This window comes from Hemiscyllium ocellatum, chromosome 42 (genome assembly GCF_020745735.1).
Source record: "Hemiscyllium ocellatum isolate sHemOce1 chromosome 42, sHemOce1.pat.X.cur, whole genome shotgun sequence".
In the NCBI taxonomy this organism is placed as follows: Eukaryota; Metazoa; Chordata; class Chondrichthyes; order Orectolobiformes; family Hemiscylliidae; genus Hemiscyllium; species Hemiscyllium ocellatum.
In genome coordinates, this window is record NC_083442.1 from 13430244 (window position 1) to 13443081 (window position 12838).

At 40.7% G+C, this 12838-nt stretch overlaps 1 protein-coding gene across 3 annotated transcripts in view; it reads right to left on the reverse strand.

The window, feature by feature from the left end:
* trip4 (thyroid hormone receptor interactor 4) overlaps window positions 1-12838 on the reverse strand; it is a 132997-nt gene that overhangs the window by 41379 nt on the left and 78780 nt on the right. The window contains exon 12 of one of the 3 annotated variants that reach the window (XM_060853614.1): window positions 10357-10494. The exons of the other annotated variants lie outside the window; for them this stretch is intronic. Within the exon in view, the coding sequence (XP_060709597.1) occupies window positions 10399-10494 (96 nt within the window). The 3' untranslated portion in view covers window positions 10357-10398. Of the gene's footprint in view, window positions 1-10356; window positions 10495-12838 lie in introns of those variants that run through there. 3 annotated transcript variants of the gene reach the window in all.

Sequence of the window (12838 nt, forward strand, 5' to 3'; positions counted from 1 at the left end):
GGAGTCCAGAAGTAGAAGGCATAGGTTTAGGGCGAGAGGGTAAAGATATAAAAGGGACCTAAGGGGCAACTGTTTCACGCAGAGGGCGATGTGTGTATGGAATGAACTGCAAGAGCAAGTGGTGGAGGATGGTCCAATTACAACATTTAAAAGGCATCTGGATGGGTATATAAATAGGAAGGGTTTAGAGGAATATGGGCCAAGTGCTGGCAAACGGGAGTAAGAGGATCTGGTCGGCATGGATGAGTTAGACAGAAGGGTCTGCTGCCATGTTGTACATCTTCCTGACTCTAAAGTGACTCAGAGATACAAAATAACATTGAATGATGAACATTTTGTCATAGGCTATTTGAGTCTAATTAGACTGAGTTCAGCAAGTGCTGACTAACTCTCTTTTTGAACTTCATATAAGAGAACTCCTGGGGACAGGACAATATGAATGAAGGTTTCAGTCTGAGAGTATAGGGCTTTATTGTACATCACATACATTGATAATAATGGTTTTCAGCTAACTGCAGATCATTAAATATGCATCTTATTTTTATGATAGTGACAAACACCAGCTTAGGTATCAAATGCTTTCAGCTTAACTACAGCAAATGCACCAATATATATTCATTAAATAAATCTGTTAACTAATAATCATTGCTACTGAACAATGCCCTGTTTTGCTTGTATTTTTATGGTCTTCAGATATCTTAATTTGTCAGGGCAGCAGTGTATGCCCAGTGACTTTCAGTGAGGAGTGGTAAGGAACATTTGTGATAATACTCACCTTCAAGCTGAACAACTTTCCCTTGACATTCAAATGACATGACCATCATCAAATCATCCACCATTCAAATCTTAAGGGTTACATCACCAATTATCAGAAACTTTACTGGAACAGCCACATAAATATTGTAGTTATTAGAGCAAATTTTTAGATGGGTTTTAGATGGCAATGGTTCACTCCTGATTTCTCAAAACTTTCAATCACCTACAAGGAATATGCCAGTCAGAAATGTAATGAAATACTTTCTATTTGCTTGGATAGGTATAGTTTATGGGAGCAACTAAAGATTTTGATTAAGTCCCAATTTTAACACGTAGTCAGAGACAGATGCTCACTTGCAAATCTTTATCCTGCACATTCCCATTCTACTCAAATAAGAGAAACAAAGTGCATGTTTTAACATATGTTTTTCTTAACTAAGAGACCGGAGACTCTCATATTTTTCCATCTTTGCGAGTTAGAAACAATAACCATGAGGACTTTTTTTACAAAAACAACACAGAAGTGTTGAGTATTTTAGAGGGAGATCAGACATCAGAGATCCTTCTAAAATTCAACCTTTTATGATTTGGAGATGCCGGTGTTGGACTGGGGTGTACAAAGTTAAAAATCACACCACACGAGGTTATAGTCCAACAGGTTTCAGAGTGTCGCTCCTTCATCAGGTGATATCATCTGATGAAGGAACAATGCTCCGAAAGCTAGAGTGCTTCCAATTAAACCTGTTGGATATAACCTGGTGTTGTGTGATTTTTAACTTTGTTCATTTATGCAATGTGAGTGTTGCTAGCATTTGTTACCCACCCCCAAGAACCAGTGCAGTCCAGGTGGTGTAAAAACACCCACAGCACTGTAAGGCAGGGAGTTCCAGGATTTTAACTCACCAGGACTGAAGGGAGCAGCAATACAATTTCAAGGAAATGTAATGTACCAGTTGAAAGGGCATTACAATGGGGGTGTTGCCATGTGCCTACCACAGTTGTCCTTTTTTGTAGATGCTGGAAATCACAGATTTGGAACAAATGTTGATCGAGTCTCACTGAGCTGCTGCAGCAGTGCATTCTGTATGTGGATAAGATGTTATAAGGCACTATTTGCCTCAACAGGTGAATTGAAAAGCTAAACAGCTAAGTTACCCCAGTTCCATGCCCAAAATGCATCCCCTAAATCAACATCATAAGTGCAGATGACTGTTTTATGGAGTAGGGGTGGGGATGAGAGCAGCTTGCCGTGTGCATTTTCACTGTCACATTTCCTGAACAATAACAGTGACCAATGTTTCCTCTAAACAGAGCACACGATCAGCACTAGCATACTGGTTGAGGCATTGACTTCCAATTCTAGAAGTCAATGCACAGGCTTTGGAAGCCCACACAGCCTGTAAGAAAATTACAGGAACGCCTGCAGGAATTACACTGCAATAGTAGTTCATTGGCTGCAAAGCACTTTGAATCATGAAAACCATGATGTTATTGGAAGACTGACTTCCTTCCACTTTATTTTACTTGACAGTCATCACAAAGCCATAATGTTGTCAAGGTATGAACAAATTTAGTACCTACAGAGTTGCAAATGGTGCTGAAGAGTGTACAATCAGCAAACATCCTTTTCACAGGGGGAGGGGTGTGTCATTGATGGAACAAACAAAGATGGTTCTTCTTCAGAAACCATCATGAGAAATTCCTCAACAGTGCCTCAATTTACCATCTTGTCCATATACAGAATGCACTGCTGCAGCAACACGGAGTCAATCAGCAGCATGTTCCAGACTGAGACCTCCAGCACCTACAAAAAAAGGACAATGGTGGTAGGCATATAGCAACACCCCAATGTGGAAGATCCCTTTGAACATGCACATTGCATTGCTTTGAAACTAGATCGCAGCTTCCTTCAGTGTTGGTGGTTCAAAATCGTGCAGCTCCATCCCTTACAGTACTGTGGGTGTTCTTACACCACATGGACTGCAGCGGCTCAAGGATGTAGCTTTCTTTCACCTTCTCAAGGGAAATTGGGGATGGGTAACAAATGTTCGCAACATTCAAATCGCGTAAATAAATAATTTTTTTAACATGGTTGTACTTGAAAAAAGTCTCTGATGTTAGAACTCTCTCTGAAATACTTAAACAAGTTCTACGATCTTCCTTTGTACAATTTACGACTCTCGCCACTGAAAACTTCTGTCTGATTTCCATTAAGTTCAATATTACTAGGCTCCTTGATGCCACACTTAATTAATGGAACTCAGCCTTTTTTGTCTATGCTTGGACAAAACTACAATGAGGTCTGGAGATGAAATACCCTAGTGAAACCCAAAATGGTTGCAGTTGTTTGCAAGTACTGCTTGACAGCAGAGTTTATGACACTTTTCATCATTACGCTGAAGAGTCAGGTTGGGCAGGTGGTAAAGTAACTTGTTAGGTTGGATTTGTCCTGCTTTCTGGGATGAAAAATATCTGAGTAATTTTCCACATTGTTGAGTGGCTGTCAATGCTGCAGCTGTTATGGAACAGTTTGGCTGTTAGTTCTGGAGCACAAGTCTTCAGCACTACAGTTAGGATGATACCCAGTCCATAGCCTCTGCTGTATTCAATGAGCTCTTGAGAACAGCAGGAGTGACTAGAATTGGCTGCAGCTCAGCAGCTCTGATGACAGAAGAAGACGCAGATGGATCATCATTCAGATTCTGGTTGAAAATGGTTGCAATCCTCCTCCTTCGCATTCATATGCTTGGTTCCACTAACCTTGTGAATTGGGGATGTCCCATGGAGCCCCCACTTCTTTTCAGTTGTCCACAACCATTCCCCATTGAATTAAAGAATTATGCCAAGTGTCACGATAAGTTATTTTCCAGAATAAAAAGTGACATTCTTGATGATGCTTGCTTAAGGACGTATTGGCTGCACCATTGAGGAACTGGCTCGAAGGCTTTATCCAACTGACAGGAGAATTAATGCATCACTAAAACAAGTCAAATCAACTCAGGTGAACGATCTATCTCTGCCTCTTCACCAGTTCCCAGCATCACAGATGCAAGTCTTCTACCAACTTGATTAACCTTGACTAATTACTCTTTGGATTGATGGCAGGTCATTTAGCTGTAAAAGCTATAAGACAGCAGCCCTTAAGCCAGTTTCCCATTGAGGTCATAATTTTCACCTAAACTAACATTTAAATTCATAAATCAACAAGAGTAGATGAGTCAATACTTGGACACAATTCATCACACACACAAGTCAGTGAGATGCTTCTTGTCACCACAATGCAAATTGCAGATTTCTTCCACAATAACCACACAGAGACCGGAGTTTCCCTTCTGTCAAAGATATCCTCAATTCCTTAACACAGCCTGATAGAATTTCACTGCGAGCAAACTTAAGACGTGGAAGGTGGGAGGTTGTTAAGAATCCAAGATGCAAAATTTCAATTCAGAAATATGAATAAATGTGTAATTTTAAGAAGCAAATGAAGTGTTGTATTTTCAATAGTCAGATTGTGCTGACCTAAACTTGTCAGATAGAATAGCCAAACTCTCGGCTGTATCAAACCTGAGTTGGAACAAGCTCTAATTAATTTGGAAGTTCGCTCTATGCCAGACAGGCAGGGTTGCTTGGTTTTGACATTTAACTCCAATCATTCATGGACTCAACCTACAGAACTGAGCACTGGACAAATCCCATGGTACCATTCAGCTTGAAATGAGGTGTTTAGGTTCTCACTGAAATAAAACGTTGCAAAGTTTTGGAGAAGATTTGTAGCTCGGGTGCTCGTTGTTGTGGTTCTGTTCGCCGAGCTGGGAATTTGTGTTGCAGACGTTTCGTCCCTTGTCTAGGTGACATCCTCAGTGCTTGGGAGCCTCCTGTGAAGCGCTTCTGTGATCTTTCCTCGGGCATTTATAGTGATTGGTACCTGCCGCTTCCGGTTCGCAGCAGTCTGGCTGTCAGTTCCGACAACGGGACGAGGGACATGCCACAACCCAAAGGACTAGCTACACTACCATACATCAAAAACATTTCTGAACTGACAGCCAGTCTGCTGCGACCACTAGGACTCATAACAGCACACAAACCAACAGCCACTCTTAGACGACAACTCACCAGGATGAAGGACCCGATACCAAGCATGAGCAAAACCAATGTAGTGTACAAAATCCCATGCAAGGACTGCACAAAACACTACATAGGACAAACAGGAAGACAGCTAACGATCCGCATCCATGAACACCAACTAGCCACGAAACGACATGACCAGCTATTCTTAGTAGCCACACACGCAGATGACAAGCAACATGCGTTCGACTGGGACAACATACTGTTATAGGACAAGCCAAACAGAGAACAGCCAGGGAATTCTAGAGGCATGGCACTCATCCACAGATTCAATCAATAAGCACATCGACCTGGACCCAATATACCGGCCACTGCAATGGACAGCTGGAACTGACAACCGGAAGCGGCAGATACAAATCACTATAAATGCCGAAGGGAACATCACAGAAGCGCTTCAAAGGAGGCTCCCAAGCACTGAGGATGTCACCTAGACAGGGGACGAAACGTCTGCAACACAAATTCCCAGCTCGGCGAACAGAACCACAACAGAAAGTTGCAAGTGAGATAGTGAACAGCAGGTCACAGTTTTACACACACACACACACACACACACACAAAACCATTCAAATTCTGTGAGAAGATTGTTAAATATTGCAATATACAAGGTCATGTTCAAAGATAACACTTCTTAAAAGAAAATGACTTGCAGCAATGTTGACAGAACAAGAAGGAAACAGATTTTTAAATTTTCTTAAGAAACAAGCTAAAACCAAAATGATCTCACGAGTGGAAAAAATAAAACGTACTTTCACTCTGCATTTGGAATTCAGCCTGGATATGTTATCCTCCCTCAGTATACATACAACACTGAACTACTGAGTTCACAAGAAGAGACCACCCACACGCACATATCTGTGCTTTCTAAATATCGAGTCCCAATCCAAAATCAATAACAGCTTCATTGTGAGTTACAGGCCAGTTTTACAAATCAAGTGTCACACTTGAACTGTCTTTCATCATTTTTCTGCATAAAGGATCCAGACACAAGTTAGCAAAAGATGTTCTCTTTACAACTCAGACCTCATGAACTCAGAGTCACATTGAAAGAAAACAAATAGGGTAGCTTCCCAGAGACCAAACTGTAAACAATGGAATGACTCATCTCTGCAAGTGATAGAGCACCTTACACTCACTATTATCCAGTGCACTTAAAAACAGTCTTTTTATGGAGAAACAGTTGTGTCAGCAGTGAGACATCAAAAGCTACAAAAAGAGTTTGATTTTGTCGTGGGACACCAGCACAGAATGCAGCAAGATAATTTTGTTTAACTACTGAAAATAGTCACAGCCCTAAGCGAATGAAAAGGGGACTGCACTTCAAAAGTTGGTTGGAAAGATCTTTGGCTTGTCTTCAAGGTCATTGATTTCAGTAAGGCAGACATGTGGATGTCTCAGTCACACTAATTGAGCCAAGTGAAATGTACTGAATTATTAAATGGATGGGGTTTCCACTGTTGATCACCATCCTGCTGGACATAGCTGCACGTGTGAATTTCAGCAAAGAATTGGGCTTGGCTGGGTTGACCTTCCAAAAGCCTGTTGAAATGTCACACAACGTTTAGACCCCTAGGACACACAGAACACAACAGAATAGCCTCTGGAGTGATGTGGTAGCATGAGTCAGTACGCCAGGAACGTGAAAAAAATAAGCAGGCACTTGGTTTGGCAGACTTCATATAATAACAAATGGGGACAAGAAAATAAATAAAGGTCAGAAATTAATTTTGCAATGCTAAGGGCAACAGATGTAAGTGAATATTAAATTCAGCTGATTCTTGGCTTATTTTGATTGAAACTAAATCACTTCATTGAGTTTTACCGATATGGTACTTATATTCAGTGTTGACATTTCTATAATTGGAAGAAGCATCATTACTCAAGAGCACAGCTGGAGCAAAATCCAAAGGTGAAAGGCTCAATTTAACACATGGGAATAACATTATTTCAATATTCCAGAACGTTTTTCAAAATTATTTTAGTATCACAATCAATCTGTTATGGTGTTGGTAACCATCGCTCATTCAAATAAAACAATTGTGTTGCAAATGGTGCAAAATCCACCTGGTAGATTTACTGCAACCAGCCTCTTTCCTGAGAGGGTTGTACAGGTTCGGTTTTTCACAAGTGATAGGGAGAAATCACCTGGGAGCCAAACAAAAAAAATGCCCATCTTAAACAAGCTGTAGTTTATTGCATGACAGCAACATGGCTAGGACACGAGTTCTTTTCTCCCCATGAGATGTTAAAAGATGTTAATTTCATATAGTATCCAATTTTTGGTCTTATGTAAGCAAGCAGGACAGCCAAGTTATGCATAGAAGTATAAATGAGCTATACAAAATCATGACTGCATCAAGAGTAGAGATTGTGTACACAATGATATATACCTTACATTTGATCCCCAACATCTGTCCACTTGTGAGACATGGCACTCAACTGGTCTGAACATGCACAGCTGCAACAAACCTTAAGAAGCTCAACATTATCAAACAATTAAGTCATTATTTCCATCACTGCGTGCAACCGGTGTCTTCTGCTATTCTGTCACAGCAATACATCTTCCAGGCTTCGATCAAAATATCTTTGCAGTCTTCAAAAAGGACCAAGAACAGCAATTGCACCAATCACACGGCAGCCTGTCTTAAATTGTTCCTTGGTCTAACTCCTTAAATCCCTTAACTAATTTATCCAGTCAGGGCATTGCTACAAGGATTGCAACAATTCAAGTAGGCAGCCCACCATCATATATGTCGGGAAATAGATATTGTATGGACAAAAAAAAAATCACACACTTATGAGAATCTGAATCTTCCCCCTTAATGTCTGAATGATTCTAAAATGACTGCCTCCAGGTTCAAGCGAGTCTTATCATTTGAACCACTGGATAACCGAGATTCGTTCTTCCAGTCATGCAAACAAGCCAGTTACCTCCTTTGTAAAACATCAGCCCACTTGTTCCATCCAACTAATTGGAATTACAGTTCTTTCCATGTTGGCTGAATACAATGTGCCTTACTGATTATGCATCAGCACTCAAAGCCCTTAATCTCCTATCAAAGCATTTGGAAAATTAAGATTTCTTTTATCCTTGGCTAAATATGTAATAATAGAGCAAGATGAATTTTTGTTCCCCATTGCAATGTCGAAGACAAACTTATTTTCAAATAGTACTTACGTAAAGAAGCAGGGCAGCTAAATTATACATAACGGATCGCACAAACAAATCAGGCTGAAAATAAATTAAAAAGACTAGGGAAGAACACAGAGGAGAGATTGCAGAACTCAGATGCGAAGAGATTTGGGTATCCTTGTGCACGATCTGCAGAAGGTGTGTATGTAGGTACAGCAAGTAATTGGGGAGGAGATGGTCTAGTGGCATTATTGCTAGACAATGAATCCAGAAACCAATGTAATGCTCTGGGGACCCACATTTGAATCGTACCATGGCAGATGGTGGAATTTGAATGTAAAAGTAAAAAAAAATCTGGAATTAAGAGCCCAATGATGATCATAAAACTGTTGCTGAGTTTCAGAAAAAACCCCATCTGGTTCACTAATGCCCTTTAGGGGAGGATGCTGCCATCCAGACCTCAACTCCAAACCTCAGCAATCTGGTTTACTCTTCACTAATTGCCTCTGGGCAATTAGGGATAGGTAAAAAAAACCATTGGTCTAGCCTGAGACACCCATATCCTGTGAATTGGGAAAGCTAAGAGAAAGTTTTCACTCATCACAAAGGGACATAATGTACAAAATAATTAGTGAAACTGCATCTAGACGTACCATGTGTGGTATTGGTCAGCTTACTCAAAGGATGGATACAAATGCATTGGAGGTAGTTCAAAGAAGGTTTACTAACTGAATAACTGAAGCAGGCAGGCTGTCTTTGGAGACAAGAATGGACAGATTAGAGTTGTATTCGCTAGAATTTAGAAGACTAAGAGGTGACTTGATTAAATCACACAAGGTTTTGAAGAAAGACAGAAATTGGTCGAGAAATTCAGCAGGACTGGTAGCATCTGTGAGAAGAAAACAGAGTTAACGTTTTGGTCTGGTGACTATGCAAGTGATAAACTGAGGGAAGACCCAAGGTTCTTAATCGCAGCAACCTCAACTACAAGTACATTGCAGAGGTAGAGAGCTCACCTGTATCAATCTACAGTGGTGATTGTATGAAGGAAGGTTACAAATTGTCTTGGAGTTAGTTGTATACAATGTGAGCATTGCTGATAAAAAAAAACTTTTTTTTCTCCAAAAGTTATTTGCCTTGCACTTAACAATCAGAGTCCACCTGCCAATCAACCCTCCCCGCTAAAGGAGGAATACTCTTTTGCTTTTACTTTAGTAAGTATGTTCGATTATACTGATGAGTGCAGTTGTGTTTATCAATAATATTCAACTGAAAGTTAAGTATTTACAAATGGAGGACAGTCATTAGACGATTACGTGAATACATACAAAAAGAAACATTTATTGGCAATAGCTTTGGGAAGAGTGTTAGGAGCCATGCCACTGTCATGTTTCACTTTGTGAATAAATCTAAACCGGAATAAAGTTTGCCTCTGATCCCCTCCCTCACCAAGTAGTTGTAGGGATGTAACACCGATAACTTCCATGGGGCAAGTCTGACTCCACAGTAAAGTGGAATTGTGGGTAATCTTTCAGATTCACCATCCCATTTATTACCATAATATTGCTCTAAATATGGAATGAAGAGAAAAGGACAGAAACTGCATTAGGAGAAGCTGGAGGCTTTAAAATAAAACCTGCAATTTAATTTCTACATACAATTTCCACTTACAAGAATCTAATAATGAATAACGACCCTATTATCTCTAGGCTCTCATTTTGTTTAATTCCCAGTGCCTCCGTCAACCAAACTGTCTCTCCACATTCTGCGGCCATTTCAAACATTCTATCAATACGCCCAGTAAATTTCAAACTGCACACCTCAGAGAGGGGAGACTCTCTGCTGCCAGCCTGTCTGCAAGCTTATAACCACATAATTAATTTCTTGAAACATTCCCGAGGAACCTCCCCTCATTTACCAGGTCACTGCAGCAAGGCAGAAACCACTTGAAAGGGATCTGTAGCATAGCTCTCCGATGGAGAGCTGAGAGAAGGTGATTGCACTCAAGGAAATTTCAGTCTTCTGAAGCTTTTCATACGTGCAAAGCTGCACAAACAAGGTGGTTTCATACAGAATCTGTGCCTTTATCCAAAGGCAAAAAAGATCTCTCGAGTATTATGAGATTAATTGGTGTTATGCACGGCAAATAGTGCTACTCAAGGAGTAGCAGTCTGCATCGCAAATAACAAAGCAATGTTCGATCATTTATTCTTCTAGACATCATAAATCTAGGAAATGACTGACAGATAATAATAAAAGAGACAGAAAATTTCAGGTCTGACTGTTAGCTATTTATTGTTTTTTAGTATAGGATATCATCTGTCAGAATTTTTTATCTCTTCAAATCATAACTGTACCACTCAAGATATTAGGTCCTTCATCACCACTTAGTTGATCTTCCCACTGTGTGGAGAAGTACCGGCCTGCTTTCTCAGGAAGAGCGCTTGTATCTTTTTTCTGTAGCTGCATCCATTCACATTTACCTTCGAAACATGAATGAATGAAAGCATTAAACTACAATCTAGAAAGATTTAAGAGCTGGGATTTCTTACCAAATTAAACACTCCAAGAAATAAACATTCCAACCGTGAATGACATTTCTGGAATGTCAATGAAGAGGAAAACAACACAACATGCATTCAATAGCACCTTTTCATATGGCAAACCATCCCAAGGTGATACACAGGAATGCTAACAAAATTTGACACTGAACCTATCACAAACCTATCAGTGCCAGAAGCTTGTTGAAAGAGGTGAATTTTGAAATGTCTTAAAGTAGGAAAGGTGGAGATTTGGAGAGGTTTACAAAGGAAAACCCAAAGGCTAGGGCCACAGCAACTGAAACCATGGCTGCCAATCACAATCCTAGGACAATCCAAACACCTTCAAGTGTTTCATTGTGCAGTCACTGTTGTAACAGAAACATCCAGCAATAAATTTGCCCACACATATACAGCAATGAAGCAAGATGACCCGGAAACCTGCTTTAGGTGTTTTACCATGCTGACAGTGCTTCTCTCTGTTTGTGCCACCGAATTATTTACATCTATTTGAGTAGGCAGATGGAGTCACTGATGAACATCTCATCCCGAGGTATGTTGGTGAGTGCAGAGTGCAAGTTAAGACCATTTGTGCAAGCATAGGCCCTTTATGCCTGAAATGTCAACTCTCCTGCTCCTTGGATGCTGCCTGACTGTCTCCACTTTTCCAGCATCACACACTTCGACTCTGATCTCCAGCATCTGTAGTCCTCACTTTCTCCTAGTTGAATCCACAACCATCTGGCTCAAGTAACAGCGCCAACACTGAACCATGGCAGACTTTCCCTAATCATTATGGTTGCTACCAGTATCTGTGAATTTGAGGGAATTATTGACCTTATCATAGAACCAACATTCCTGTCAAAGAGCTTATGTCCAAAATGTTGATTCTCCTGCTCCTCAGATGCTGCCTGACATGCTGTGCTTTTCCAGCACCACACTTTTCAACTCTAATCTCCAGCATCTGCAGTCCTCACTGTCTCACAGAACCGACAGCTTGGAGGCCGCCATTAGGCCCATCATTTAAATGCAGGTGCAACTTACAAAATCCTACCTAACTAAAAACTGAGAGAACTGCGGATGCTGTAACTCAGACAAAAAATAGAAGTTGCTGGAAAAGCTCAGCATATCTGGCAGAATCTGCAAACAGAAATCAGAGTTCATGGCTCAGTTTAAATGACCCTTCCTCAGTTCTAAATTTGAAGGCTTGAATATCGTAACATTACACCACACAAATTGCTCTAATCTCTGATTATTTTATAATTGACACAGTCTTGACAACCTTATAATTTAGTCAAGGAATTTTGGTGTCACTAGATGCTCAAGAAAGTGGTAGCGAGCAACACTCTTGAATTGTCCACCTAGTGTCGGCACACCCAGAGGACTATTTGAAAGGTAATGTCTGAAGCCTGATTCAGTACAGAATGGTGATATATGTCCAACAGAGTTTGGTGTGACCCGAAGGTGGTGATACTCCCAGGCTGTCCTTGCTGAGGCAGTCAAACTGTGTCAAGAGGAGGTTTGGTAACCTCCATGGAGAAAGGTAGCAGGGAAAAGCCAGATAATGACAGGTGGTGAGCCTGATGTCAGTCGTGGATAAGTTGTTGGAGGGGATTCTGAGGAACAGGGTTTACACGTATTTGGAAAGGTGAGGACTGATTAGGGATGGGTCAACATGGCTTTGAGCATGGGAAATCATGTCTCACGGATTTGAGTGAATTTTTAGGAGACATGAAAAAGAAAATTGATGAAGGCAGAGCAGTGTTGACATTGTCTATATGGACTTCGAAAGGATTTTGACAAGGTTCCATATGTTAAGACTAGTTAGTAAGGTTAGATCACATGGAATCCAGGGAGGATTAGCTATTTGACTGCAAATAGCTAAGAGGCAGAGGGTGGTGGTGGAGGGTTGCATTGCGAACTGGAGACCTGCAACCAATGGTGTGGCACAAGGATCAGTGCTAGCTCCACTGCTTTTTATCATTTATAGAAATGATTTGAATGTGAATAAAGGAGGAATGGTTAGTAAGCTTGCAGATAATACCAAAATTGTTGGTGTAGTGGACAGCGAAGGAGGTTACCTGAAAGTTCAACAGGACCTTGATCAAATGGGCCAAGGATTGGCAGATGGAGTTTAACTTAGATAAAATGTGGGGTGTTGCATTTTAGTTAGGCAAATTAGGGCAGAACTTATACACTTAACCAGAGTCCTGGGAAGGGTTGTTGAACAGAGACCTTGGGGTCCAGGTTCATAGTTCATTGAAGGTGGAGTCACAGGATAGTGAAG